Source organism: Topomyia yanbarensis, chromosome 3 (assembly GCF_030247195.1).
Source record: "Topomyia yanbarensis strain Yona2022 chromosome 3, ASM3024719v1, whole genome shotgun sequence".
NCBI lineage: Eukaryota > Metazoa > Arthropoda > Insecta > Diptera > Culicidae > Topomyia > Topomyia yanbarensis.
Window position 1 is genome coordinate 184,709,221 of NC_080672.1, and position 14,992 is coordinate 184,724,212.

Sequence of the window (14,992 nt, forward strand, 5' to 3'; positions counted from 1 at the left end):
TATCGAGAATGATGTCCAACAGCTCAAAGGTGTGCGCCAGTAGACGTAGGTTACTGGCAGGCGTTGCCGTATCTATCCTCAGGTACGGCGGCCCGTCATGGTCAAGAGCACTGAGGGTAACCAGTTACCTACAGAAACTGGAGAGCACCTACCGCGTGATGTGCCTCAGAGTGATATCTGCCTACCGCACGGTATCACACGATGCATCCTGCGTGATAGCGAGCATGATGCCAGTCGGGCTGGTCATTCGGGAAGATGAGGAGTGCTTTGAGCTACGTGGAAATAGGAGAGCCCGCGAGCGCACCAGGGTGAACTCGGTCGCCAGATGGCAGCGTGAGTGGGACAACTCCTCGAAAGGTAGGTGGACCCACCGGCTGATACCTAGCATATCGAGCTGGGTGGGAAGACCCCATGGGGAAGTTCACTTCCACCTGACACAATTCCTGTCAGGCCATGGCTGTTTCCGTCAGTACCTCCACAGGTTCGGGCACGCGGAGGTCCCAGTCTGCCCGGACTGCCCAGGTGTAGATGAAACTGTCGAACACATACTGTTCGTATGTCATCGGTTCGACGTCGAAAGAAGAGCAATGCTTGACGTCTGTGGCTGGGACACAACCCCTGATACCCTTATTCAGCGGATGTGTCAATCGGTGGAGAAGTGGAACGCAGTCTCGGCTGCTACCATCCAGATTGCCAGTAGGCTACAGGTAATCTGGCGAACCGAGCAACAGACGACGGGCACGGCTAACTAGTGATTGGTTAGCTGGAGCGAAAAAGGCCAAGCGCAAAAAAGAGAGTGAATGGTCTGTTCATGCCGAGGCAGGTTGGCGCAGCGAATGGCAACCGCGTAAGGGGTAAACCCAGCCACCCCGAAGCAAGACAGAAGAGTGAGTGTATAGGCGTATAAGTGGACTGCCTCATGCCAAGACGGGAGGGTCGTAGCGTAGTATGTTGGAACTAAGCTATCGATGCCTCATGGCGTGGCAGAGAAGTGAAAGGGTGAGCATCCAAGTCAGTCTCACACTGCATGTTAAGGGTGAGCATAAAAGTCAGCCTCACAGGTTGGTAGTGGCTAGCATAAAAGTCAGCCTAGCAAGGAATGAAAAAGGTGAGCACACAAGTCAGCCTCGCATGGTATGTCAGAAGTGGGGCCTAAGAAAAATGTCCCACATGGGATGCCAGGGGGAGTGACAAAGGTACAATAGAGTGGCACGATTGAGAGTGAATCAGGTGATAGGGTGAGCATCCAAGTCAGCCTCACATGGTATGGGTGGGGCACAAAGCAAAAAGTAAGCCTAGCAAGGAATGAGTAAGGTGAGCACACAAGTCAGCCTCGCATGGAACGTAAAAGGTGAGCACAAAAGTCAGCCTCATGTGGGAGTGTTTGAGAGTGAATCAAAGTGCGATTGAGAGAGCACCCAAGTAAGCCTCATACAGGATGTATGAACGCGTGAGTGAGAGTGAATGAGTACATTTAGTACAGCCATCCCCCAGAAGTAATACCGAGAGGTAGTTCCTGGGAGGAATGATGGCGGAGCCCAATGGAGTTTAGTCGGTATTAATGGCTGGTCACCATTCGAGTCCGACACGCCCCCAGTGCACCCCGTGCGGTAGATTGGACCCTACCAATAGCACGTGTACTGGGCTAGGACATAAAGGTCTTCTCCATTGTAAAAAAAAAAACCCCTTGGATTCGTTCCAGGACAAACGCGGGCTCTTTACGAACTGCCGCGTCCAACAATATGATCAAAAGTAGAATCATCCTATTGGGGTAAAAAAGAAGAAAGAAAGACAACTCGTTAAGTTTTGTCGCCTTCCCTTTTCGTGCGAACTCTATGTTAGTTTACCGTTAGAGATAAAATGAATGTTTTTCAAAAACGAAAGCTATTTATTTCGGTCATCAACCTTTCTATTCCTTATGTCTATGTGTGCAATGGGTATATATTTGTTTGTGTACGCGTACATTCTATTCGTAATATTTCCTCAGTCGGATGACATGTACTTTTTCTAGTTTATTTACGTTCTTAATTACGGCTGTTTGTTCACTCGGCAGTTCGACCACTTCGTATGGTCCTTCCATAGATTCTCCAATTTCTGTCCTATGCCCATAGGACGTAGGCATCCATTCGTTCGTTGATTTGTCATAGAGTTCTTTTCTTTTTTGCTTTGACAGAATCAGATTTTCCTTTGCCGTTGCGTGCATTTTGGCGAAGCATTTCCTGATTTCGCCTGCGTAGCTGTCATAGTAAATTTCCCGGTCTTTTCGTTCATAAATTGACGTGGGAAGTGTAGCCTTTCACCCGAACATCAATTCGTACGGTGTAAATCCGGTCAATGAGATCGTTGTAGTGTTGTACTCGAATGTGAAGAATGAGAGTATTTGGTCCCAAGTGCCGTGTTCTCCACTTATGTACTGCCTTAAGTAAATTTTTAGTTCCCTGTTGGCTCTCTCTACTAAGTTTGCCTGCGGGTGGTACGCACTGATAGTTATCTTCTTTATCTTTAGAATTTGGCATACATTCTTCATTAGAGAGCTAACGAAGTTTGTGCCGTTATCTGTAACTAGCTCCTGTGGGGTACCAAATTTACAGATCACGTGTTCTACGAAAGTCCGCGCTACTGTTTCGCTTTCTTGATTCTTCATTGGTGCTACGATTAGGTATCTGGTGAGGTCATCCTGCACCACCAACCCATATTTGTTTCCCCAGTTTGATTCGGGTAGGACAACTATATCCATATATGGTTTTTCCAACGGTTCCGTTGCCGTTGTAGTAATTTTCATTGGAATCCTATTCCTCTTGTGGATCTTGTTTTTCTGGCATGATTCGCATTGTCGTACGTAATTTTCTACGTCTCTGCGCATGTTATTCCACTGGAAAAGATTCTTAATTCTGCAAAGCATGCGTTTCGCTCCCACGTGTCCTCCTAGAGGGGCATCGTGGAATTCCAGTAGGATTCTTTCTGCTTCCTCTGTTTTTACTGTAATGCGCTCGCAATCCGCATTGTACAGCGCACATTGCTTTCTGCCTTGCCATGCCGCGAATTGCAGCATTTAGATCGCTTCATATTGTCTAATTTTTCTGAATGAGACAATCTGAATATTAAGTGCATCAGGCATTTTGCTGACCAATTTGGCAAAGCTCCGCATGAATATGTCGAAAAAGTCTTTGCTGTCTAACAGCGTATTGGCATTTCCTGGCATTATGATGCCGAATAACCTTTTCTCTGGAACAGAAAGGATACTGTCCTGCACATAATCCTTCAGTCGCAAATTTTAGAAATTTCAGTGTACGATGTTCTGCTATTCAAAATAACAAAATTGGCATCATATGTTCCTTCGGTGTCAATCACCGATGCAAAACTAAGGATTTCGGTGGGGATTGAATTGGATGCTATTGCTTCCTCGAATTCCTCATTTTTTTCATTTATGTTGCTATTTTCTTCCGAATCTCTTGAGTTTTCATTGTTACACATATCAATGACGTCAAAACAATCACTGGTGGCTTGATTATTTCTCGATGTTTCGGCGTCTTTTCTTTGCTTTTGCGCTCGCGTCAATACTATCACCGGAACAACTGATTCTTTGTTTTTGTCATCCATTCCATTGTTTTGTGGTAGGCGAGATAGCAAATCCGCAACCACATTCTCTCTTCCTTGCTTATATCGGATGTCGCACTCAAGGCCTTGTAGTTTGAGTCGTAATCTCGTAAGTGTTGAAGAAGTTTCTTTTAAATGCCATATTGAAATTAGTGGACGATGGTCTGTATATATTATGAATCGTTGTCCAAATATATAATGCTTAAAGTATTCTACTGCCCATACAATAGCGAGTAATTCTTTCTCAATCGTGTGGTAGCGCCTCTCGGCACCGACCAGTCCTCTACTTGCATATGCAATTGGGCGATCTGTTGACTTTTCTTTGGAGAGCACGGCACCTATTGCAAAGTCACTTGCATCCGTAGTAATTACGAACGTGTCTTCGTAATTTGGTCTTACTAATATTGGGTCCGAAGTTAAGTGTAATCTTAATTCGTTGAATGCGTTTTCACATTCCGGACTCCACACAAACTTTGCTTCCTTTTTCAGTAAATCATTTAGAGGTTTCCTCTTTGCGGCAATATCTCGAATGGATTTGCCATAAAAATTAACGGTTCCAAGAAAGGATCTAAATTCCTTCACCGTTTTTGGTCTATTCATGTTCTTGATTGCCTCCACATTGTCTCCATTGGGGCGGATTCCGTCCTTCGAGATAACATGTCCAAGATACTGCAATCTCTCCATGAGAAGATGACACTTCCCAGGCTCCAATTTGAGGTTGTGCTCCCTCAGAGCTTTCAAAATTCTCTCCAAGTTTTCGTTGTGTTCCTTTACTGTTCGACCGAACACAATGACATCGAAGGCTTTGATATCCTTTAAACCATATAAAATTGTATTCATTAGTTTTTGGAATGTCGCTGGGCTATTTTTAAGTCCCATTGGCATTCTAGTGAATTCGAAATGACCTCTGTGGGTTGAGAATGCCGTCTTAGCGGCATCCCGTGGGTGAATTGGTACCTGATAAAATCCGGATTTCAAATCCAAAGAGGAAATGACAACTATCTCCTACATTGTCCAGCATTTCGTCAATTAGTGGTATCGGGTATAAAAAATGGTTTTGTAATCGTGTTTAGTGCACGAAAGTCTACTACGATTCGATACTTTTTATTACCATTAGCGTCCGGTTTCTTCGGCATACAAAGGACCGGGGCATTCCAGCGACTTCTACTAGGTTTGATGATGCCTGTTTCTCCATTTCTTCGATTTGTTCATCGATTTGGGTCTTTGTCGACTCCGGAAATCGGTATTGTCTCTTGTTGATGGGGATATTAGTTGACGTTTCTATTTCATGGATAGCGATATTCGTATGTGATAGCTTATCACCGTTTAAAAGGAACACGTCATTATAATTTTCAACCATGTTTCTGACTGGTTGAAACATGTCTTCCGTTAAATGGCTAAGGTCTAACTCGCTAGCTAAACCTTTCACTCTATCCTGTCCGAGTAAAGGTCTGAACTTAGCATTTTCCATGAAATCGAAATCCTTGCGTAATTCGAGGTCAATTTCATTATAGTTTGAATATTCCTCGGTTGTCTTTTTAAACCCATTTTTGTGGTGGGTCCTTTCCGCGGTAAAAAACTGTCCAGCGAGTATAGCTCGAACTTTGGACTAAATTTTAATGGGTCTTGCTGGATTGTTATAGTACCAGCGGCATTATTTATCATAACCACATATTGGTTTATGAAGTCCGCCCCCACAATCCCTTCTAACATTAAGTCTTCCACTACATCAAATCTGGCTGGAAAGGCTCTTCCTGCTATCCAGAAAGTAATCTCTACCATACCGTAACTAGTTTTGGGTACATTTGCCACTCCTGTATATCTGATCGTTTCCAATCTATCAATTTTGGATGCACCTATCCTCTCAGCTACGTCCTTTCGGATCATGCTACCTCCTGCTCCTGTGTCCAACAGGAAATTTACATCTCCTAGCGGCTCGTTCCTGTTATCTAGTTTTATTCGCGGTAAATTAGTGATGTCCCGCTTCATACGTACTTCTGTTCTTTCTGATGTGTTGCCATGTGCCTTAATTATTCTGGCGAACTCGTTGTTGTTTCTTCTGTTTCTTACCGTAAAAATTTTGTTTGCGGGCGTTCGGGTTGTCCCATCGAACACCCTATTCCCTAGTTTTTTGGTCGCATGTTTCTATATTCTTGCGATCCGTTCTGACCGTTCCTGTTATACCTAGGGTTCGGGCTATTTGGCACATTCTGTCCTTGGTTTCTATCGTTGTTGTAGTTTCTATCTTGGTTCTGGCGGCTCCAATTATTATTTTGGCCGTTTCCTCTGTCATTTTCATCATTATTTTGATTGTGCCAACGTCTATTGTTCTCATTACTTTGACATTACATTACTCTATTATTATTCCTATTCTGTTCGTCCCATCTAGTATTGTTTCTATACTGCTCGTTCCATCTAGTATTGTTTCTATTCTGATGGTTGTCCGAAGAATGTTGTCTTCCTCCCCAAAGCCTTTATGGAGGCGTGCCATTATGTTGTCTGGATGGTCCAGCGTTTTGTTGCTGTCTGTCCCTCCAATTATTTCGGTCATTCCCATTGGCCCAGTTATTCTGTGGCCGAGGGGCTTGCTGGCCGCGCCCTGGTTGATCGAGTTTTCGTAATCTCTGGATAATACCAGCTATCTCCTCGCATTCTGCGTGATGTTCTTCTAAATAGTTCAGCAGTTCTTCTATCTCCATATCTCTGTGCCCTTGGGCCATTTGAATCAGTTGGTAGTTTCTGAAGCCACCAATGCAGTGCAACCTTAGAATTTTGTCCATTGCCCTGCAATTGCCGTTGTCCTCGTTGTTAGACTCCAAATCGCCTTTCAACCCCAGGACCCGGATTCTATACTGATGAAAGAATTCTTTTGGCTCCTGTCTTAACGTTTCTATCTTTTTCAACAGCGCCTCCACCGGCGTGTTGTCCCCAAATTCTCTTATTAGGTAGGATCTAACGTCCGGTCACGTTTCAGCTTTTATCCTGCGGATAGCTGCAGCGGCCTTACCTTTTAATTTCAAAAGCACAACATAAATTAGTTGGTCATGGGCCGAGTCGTGTTGTATTTTCTCGGCGAAGTGCTCGATGTGATAAATAAAGGCATCTAGCTCAACTTTAAACCGTTGAAATCTGGTATGCATTGTATTGCTTCCGCCTTTGGGAAAACCATGTTTGCGATAGCGTCTTCGATTCTAGTGCTATCGTTAAGAAAGACCTGTTTTATAATGTCTAGCTCTTGTTTGAAACTAAGGCTAGCTCTTTCCTCTGACTTTGTTTTCACGGGCGTTGCTTCCTCTAATAAAATTCGTATTGTGGAGCTGTTCGCTTCAAAGTCTCTTAACTTGGTTTTTTCTTGGGGTGATCTATCCCTGTCTCCCCTGCGTTTTCAAGTTCTTGAACCCTTGTAGATGATAACAGTTCCGCCTGAGACTCAATAGAGCTGGCTACCTGTATTTCTTCAATGTTAAGCAAGTTTGCTGCCGTCACTGTTTCATTCGCAGTGTCGACTCGCAAATTCGTTAATGAAATGGAACGCTTATTTTCCTTTTCGAATAGTCGACGTCTCGTCGAATTTTCTAGTTTTTGGGTTTTCTGACTTCGTGTCTTGGTTACCCTTTCGCCTTCTAGGTTTGATAGCGACGTAGACCATTTTTTTGCCTCGAGAATTGATTAAATATTTGTAGCCCTTTCTGTTTTCCTTACCACGCGGTTTCTTAATTGGATTACCCTATCTTTCATATCTGCCTGATAATTGTGACATTTTTAGAATTCGTTGTGTATAAATATTTAACTGAAGTCCTGAATTTTATACGGCTAAGGAAAGGTTTATTATTATTGCTACTTTATTATTTGATCTGTGATAATGGTAGGCGGCATCAGCGGCAAACGTGAAAGAAAACGCTACTTGCTTCGCCTTGGGTTTTTTTTTCTATTTATATTAAATAATGAAGACAGGACGCTGCACAGTGGCTGGAGGCTGGCCAAAACCTCAAAAACTTATTTTTGAAATATTGATATTTTATATTTTTCCTAAATTTCTCATATATTGAATGATGTATATTCAAAATTTTATGATCATTGGATAAGAACACGATTTTTAACATGAGTTTAAACGTAGCAAAGTCCGGACTTTTCAATGATTTTCATTTCCGAAACCACCATTACTCTGTTCACTTCAAATGCATGTTGCTCTTTTAATTTTGGTCCGATTTTAGCACAACTAGTTTCATTGTGTAGAGGAACAAAAGAACTTGGTTAGTGAATAAAATACATTTGATAGCTTTGTTTGGAACTATGACTTTTTGGTTTAAATATGTTTGAGGTGATCAAAACAAAAATACTTTTTTCACTAATGTATTCTGTACAAATTTCGGAATCATTTCGGAACGGTCACATAGTACACATTCTATAGAAAATAACCTCTACTTTTCGAATATCTTGGTCTCGTTCTGCGCCTAATTGCGCAAAAAGGTTTAAGGAGATTTTGAAGCTCTGTTGCTGATATGGAGGCGCATGGTGTTTTGTGTAAAATAGTTAAACAATCTACAGTAAACCAACACGTTATACAATAGATTTAAAGTAGTGCTCTTATTTTTTTATTATATTGCTGACATTGGTGTACAGTAACGGAAAATCTATCATGAAAATATAAATATAGTTATAAGAAAGGTTCAATGACACTGTATGGAAAAATGCATTTAATATTTTACTACTTTTGACATCAAAAATGAGCTCAGCACCTCAAAATTTGCTTAAATTGTGATTTTCAGCCAAATTAGGTAACATTTGAGGTTTTGTCCGACTTTTGTTTGAAGACCCGCCACTGTGCGCTGTCTCATGAACTTGACCTACGTCAACCGTCTCTGATTCAGGTTCAATTGTACTACCCTTAGTGGTGAAAAATTTGGATTGAATTTCTGTGCCGTTTATACTGGTCTTCAAGCACAAGTCTAATGCGTAGCTCGTACGCTTTTATTTGTTTATTACTTTGTTAAAAGCAAACACAAACACATATAGTTCTGTGTGCTTTCCCCTTTTTAAATTGCTTCGCCAGAGGCTTGTTCTGAGCGATACTAACTATGTATATTTCCCTGGTATTGGGTATACAAATTTGATTTGCTAATTGCAACTGTGATAGGGTATTAGACGATGACTTTCTATCTCGTTCTTATACCTTGTCACTTATGTTATTTTACAAGATCTCAAATAAAAGATTCAATTTACTAGGTCATTTGTAAGAGTCTAAACCGACGTGATAGCGTTTGATCGCCATTTCTATCGGTTGTTAGTGTTAGTGGAAAAAATTTGTCATCGAGTTAGTTTTGTCATCAGTCTGAAAATTAATGATTATTTACTTAATTTATTACTTAAAACCACGTATATGGCACCCCTATCCCATTTGTATTGAACTGACATAAGACAACATCTCAGCGGGCACACAAATTATGGGCCCCACTGACAGTTCAAATTCCTCTGCTTGTTTTGCTCGAAGCTCGATTTTCACTAGTCAGATACCGTACGGCATGACTCAATTTTTAGATATTTGTTAAAAAGCGAGAATATTGGATAGCTAATTGAAGAAATGTGTGGTGTTGAACATGTCGGTGAATAACAAAAAATTTACAACATAGTGCACCAACAAATTAAACGAATTCGACTATCACAAAATTGTGTCGAATGAAATTGATACTGTTTATTGTGGATCGACCCTAACACGACGTTTTAGATGTTGGCATAGAAATCATGGCGGCGTAGCAGATACCTGCTTAAAACTTAAAAAAATGACGTTTGAATGACAGTCTGTAATGTATTTATGACGCTTAGAGCAGATTTGTTTTCTTTCCGGACATCACGTTGAATAACGATGTTCGGGGTCCTAATAGTTTTCTTATATCTGCTGCCCGAACTTACGACTGGGCGCTAGCAGTTGGGCAAAGCAATATTGAGACTTCGCATTCTATTTATATAGGATGGCGCTAAAGCTGAGTACTTTGGTTGAAGACTATTAGGCGTTTTAATGTGTTTGGTACCTGTTGTGTTGTTATTGTGTTGTTTGAGTGGGAAATAAATTATAAATTAAATTGACCCCCACCGGAGCACGTTACAAGTCGTTACCAGAGGTCAAAATATGTGCTCATTCTCGCGACAAACAGTTTATCGCACATCGTTTTTATTCTTAGTAAGCCGGGACCCACCTTTGGGGTTACGAACCTTTCAAGAGGTTACGAAAAAGTTGTTGGCAATGCGGTACGGAAGTGAAACAATTTCACAACCTTGTGACAAATTAAGCTCAAGAAAAAAACCATCAATATATTAGATTATAGAAATTATTTCTCCACATTATTGCAGGTTTTGATTGATTCTACGAGGCAGCATCTACTCATTGTAGTGTTGTTTCTTCTTGTGATACTGTAAAAAGGAGAGAGGCGCTTACCTGTAGTTCCGCTGCTTCCTTCACTCTTCCTCAGGTTTCTTTGCGGATTGTTTCACTTCGATTGATCTGCATAAAAAAAACCCACAGCTTCTTTTTTTTCTTGGTCAGATTTGGCGTTTCCGCCCACTATTGTGAATTTCACTCACTATGTAGCGGTGCTTTTGCCGCTGTCACCACATGAAGCGTCGCGGGGGGCACGGGTTTTGTATTTGATTTTCCCTGTTATAACAGTTTTTTGTCTTCGAAGTCACCAATGTGAGACTACCGACTCGTCATGTTAAATAAAACCACATAAACATTTTATCCGCAACTATTTATTAAAAAAACTCCACAGGGTAATATCTGCTCACCTGAGATATGTATAACTAATCGCTCATTGCTGTCATTCAATTATCACGTTCAAGTATGTAACAAATGCTTATCGAACACTAACCGTAATATCTGTTCACCTGAGATATGTATAACTAATCGCACATTGCTGTCATTCAATTTTCACGTTCAAGTATGTAACAAATGCTTACCGAACTGTCTGCCACTAACTATTGACGGCACAATTCAATATTAATTCTTCAAAAGGGCTAATGAGATTTTTGTAAACAAACTTACTTCGCTCATTATTCCACAGCCGTGATGAATTTCATGAAAAATACATATGAATCGACATCTTTACCCTCGGTAGAATCAATTTCAAATGTTTTCTGTGTTACTATGTTTTAATTGCCGCAAGGTTCTACTGTATCGATTTTGTTGGCTATTTTCGGCAAATTTGAGACTAAGAGAAACGAAAGCAATGAAATTGAAAGACGGATAGGTATTCTAGAGCGAATCAGTTATAAACTTAGAACGGAAAACTAGAACTAGGCAGGCTCATATGGGCATGATCGAAAGGAAATGTGAAGAATTCTTTGCCTTATGCAGAGTAGGAGTTGGGCGTTGCACCCAAGTCTACCGCATGGTCTATGGTAGAACATAACTCATCATCATGTTTTACCGCCGACGCCGGCGTTATGTTCTACCATAGACCATGCGGTAGACTTGGGTGCAACGCCCAACTCCTACTCTGCATAAGGCAAAGAATTCTTCACATTTCCTTTCGATCATGCCCATATGAGCCTGCCTAGTTCTAGTTTTCCGTTCTAAGTTTATAACTGATTCGCTCTAGAATACCTATCCGTCTTTCAATTTCATTGCTTTCGTTTCTCTTAGTCTCAAATTTGCCGAAAATAGCCAACAAAATCGATACAATGTTTTCTGTGTTGATATTATAGCAAATTAAGAGAAATCAGCAAAACAAAAGTTTGTTTTGCAAGACTTTTAAACCACGCGGATATAGATCACTTTCGCGCATCTCTGAGAGAAATGCACGAAGTTCTTGAAAACATTTTCTAAAGCTCTCACTAGAGCTGTCGGTCGCTAGCCGATTCAATTAAAAACAATGGGTCGTTCCCCGAGGTAATGCCTTGCCCCTGCTACGGTAGGGTCGCGGCGTAAACAAACAATTATGTATCATTAAACATTGCCTTCGCGTATGCAAGGCGCAGCGTCAATGAAACTTGCTTAGCTTAAGGCTAAGTGATGCAACTTAACTCATGGAATCGAAAATCCAAGAGATGGGCAAATGACGATGAAATATTACCGGTATTGAAACCGGAGAAAATTAGGGACTCTGCACAAGTTTGACAATATTTCATTGATGGAATCGAAAGTTATAACGATTTGAAATTGTATACGGTCATCGATGGGTTTTCTAATAGACTTCAAGCGTGAATCCATGTTTGTCCATCGACTATTTAAATCGTTTATACGTGTGGCGGTTTTTAAGAAAAACCTTTCAATTTAATTACATAAATATAATGTACAAAAGGTGTTATTTATATGCTGCACTGAACAAAAATAAGAAACTCACTGAGAAGATGCTCGGATACTGCTTCTTTCGAATGCCGTATGCCATTTTTTGTGTTGGTAACGGTTTTAGGCAAACCAAATCGTGAGTACGTATTTCCAAACAAATCATTCATTAAGAATACTTACGTCTTCAATAAGATGACATACACCTTGCTTCCAGCAAAGTTTGGAATATCGTCTCCACAAGGGCGGTGTCCCGATGTAGGCATAAACTGAAGAAACCGAAAGTGAATTGCTTAAAATGTTAGCTCCCGGCATAGGTGAAATGTACTGAATCTTCTGAGTGTGCATATGGTGTCCATCAATGAAGAGCGAAAAACTTGTATTCTTTGCTAGTTTATTTATTACTACCACTAAATGGTGCCATTGTCCCTCTATCAGTAAATCCGGACACCAAACTCGCGCACTAAAATCTTCCAAATGTTGAGGTTCCCATTCGGCACTATCTAGAATACAATCCAGTTTCTGAAGAAGTTGTACATAGTTGTTATTTAAAAACTTACTTTGTTCCAGAAGGATGTCTTGTGTAGATGTTATAATAGCTTTATCTTTTGCAGATAGCAAAATACTAAGACAAATATAATTTTCTTCTCGGGGTCTGTTAATTGTTCGTACCAAGGTCAATAATCGAACGCAATGAGGATCCACTCGTGAATTCCCAAATTTCTCCACGCAAAACCAAGTAGAATAACTCAGTCCATTAGCCGGAGGGAAGCATCTATCACCTGTTCCAATACCTCCAATAGATTGACCGTCCATCTCAGTACTGGTTGTAACAATTGCTTGAGGGGCAAGACTCGGTAGGAATATACATCCAAATCCCTCAGAACTCATATCCATCTCAACAAATGGAGGTAAAGTGTAGGAACCATGAGCCCGAAAATCCCTAGGTGTTGTCATGGATACGAGAGTTTTTATACGAGTTAATGGAATTGAAACAGATGTCGAACTTGTAATTTTTTTCTCATTTATAGTTTCATCGGGACAAAAACCAAGACGAAGAAATTCCCTGAATTCTTTTGGTTGCAAAGCTTGTACTGCTAATCGTTCAAATATATATTGTAATGGTAGATGTATTGTATGCTGTTCAAGTAGTAAAGCAGGTTTGCAAATTTTCAACATAATTCCAGCCATCCCTGCCTCACACATTATCTGTTGGTTACGTTCGCTTCGTACTAGGCTTTTGATTATTTCAGCTAGGTAATATTGCAGAACCAATCCTTTTTGCGTTTGTTTTGAATGTTCAACTGAAGGTAAAAGTTGCAACATACATAACACAACTCCTGGGTGAACTACGATGGGCTCCACACATAACGGAGCTATATATAATGAGGGGATTATTGTCCTTGATTCACTTGTATGTACCTGTAATTATTATTAGCAGTTAGTGAGGTATATTTAATATAAATATATGCAAAATTACATTTTCAATACTATCCGTAGACGCAGTCGTTTGAAATTGGTTATCTATTTCTGAAATACTCGACAGGCTGCTCGCATTTTCAAAGTTGTCTAATGCAATGTTGTACAGCAATCGATAAACTATGCATACAAAATATAACGACAACGGTTCTGAAATTGAACAGCTGGAAATGTAAAACCAATAAAATTACAATCTAAAGATTACAATATATCCATGGTTATAAGAATGTTTTAAATATCACACTCAAAAGTATTTAACCTATGTTGATGCTATCAATTCAACTCTACCATCATTACTATTGAATATTTCTATTAAAATTTATTATTAATAATATAGGTTGTACTAAAAAATAGCATCACTGCGTTTATTTTAGAAGTTCAACTGATAATATGTGACAACATTAGGTACATACAATATTGAGCTAGATTTCGGTGTTTAACAACCCTGGCCTTACTGCATTGCTTCAGTATAACCCATGTTTTAATATTAAGGTGCCGTCTGGTGTAAAGTGCTCAAACCGAAAATGTTTCAGGGTTTTCAAGGCAAGACAATAATGGATCTCTTGAAGGGTGACCATATCAGACGAGTAAAAACCCAGAACAGTCGAAAGGGGACTGCCTCACTCCGTTAACTCTCAATCGAATTTCGGCAGTCTAAAAGTTCTGGAGCCTAACAGGCAGAGCTTCGGTAATAAAAAAAAAGTTCTGGAGATCTGGCAGGCAGAGCTCTGCCAGAAAGTCTTTCATTAGAATCCTATCACCGGGCACTTTTCGGATAAACACATGCAGTTCTTGCTATACAACCATCAGCGAAGGATTCAAGCTGTTAAAGAAAAATGGAGAATCCTGAATTGAGCGGATGAGACGAAATATTTTAGAAACGTTTGTGCAGGACCGACGAGGAATTTTCAGCAATAAATATACGTCAATGAAGAAAAGCAGAAACATCAATGGTCCCAAGTAGCTAATCCTGATGTAAAAATAAATGTCTGGCAGTCTCCTATGACAATAATTTCTCGATCGAAGAGCTAGGATCAAAACAGCAGCAAAACTACCCTTTATTCCAAATTTGACATTTTTCGATTGTTATATGAAAAACGGGTTATAGGTTGGTGTAAATAATATCAGTTTGAGTGCCACATTTCCTACTTCTTGTTATTTAGGATGCTAGACTCGGCATGTTAGTCCCTGTTCAGCATCTAGGCGTGAATCCATGTTAATCGTGGATTAGGTACTGCTCGCATTAACCCTGGTTACATAATACCAGCTCGAGAGAGCTCAATGTTATTATTTTACAATAGTTATTATTGTTTCACTATATTTCACGGATTGGGACCATGACCGGATGTGGCACGCTAGAAGGTTGATAAGAGTCTATTATCTTTCTCCGGACAAATCAGCCTAGAGGTCGTGTGGAATCCAGGCCCGATGATAGGGGGAGGCAGCCAAGGCAATTGCCCTGGGGCCCGCGTTTTTACCCGGAAGATAGACGAACACGTCCGGTGTTCATAGAAGAGCAATAAAAATAGCAATAGTAATTTCTTTGTAATCATTTGCCTTATTAAATTGTTGTTATAAGAAAGCGCAAAAAATTAAAAATTCAAAGCATTTTCGAAGAAAGCAATAGAGCGTCAA

The 14,992-nt window shown here is 40.4% G+C and overlaps 1 protein-coding gene across 1 annotated transcript in view; it reads right to left on the minus strand.

Annotated features, from left to right (window-relative positions):
- The window catches only part of LOC131687480 (WD repeat and FYVE domain-containing protein 3), a 1,208,520-nt gene that overhangs the window by 712,408 nt on the left and 481,120 nt on the right, over positions 1-14,992 (minus strand). The window contains exons 12-14 of the mRNA XM_058971572.1: positions 13,359-13,521; positions 12,439-13,300; positions 12,062-12,381 (exon numbers count right to left, since the gene is read on the minus strand). Coding sequence (XP_058827555.1) covers positions 12,062-12,381; positions 12,439-13,300; positions 13,359-13,521 — 1,345 coding nt within the window. The remainder of the gene's footprint in view (positions 1-12,061; positions 12,382-12,438; positions 13,301-13,358; positions 13,522-14,992) is intronic.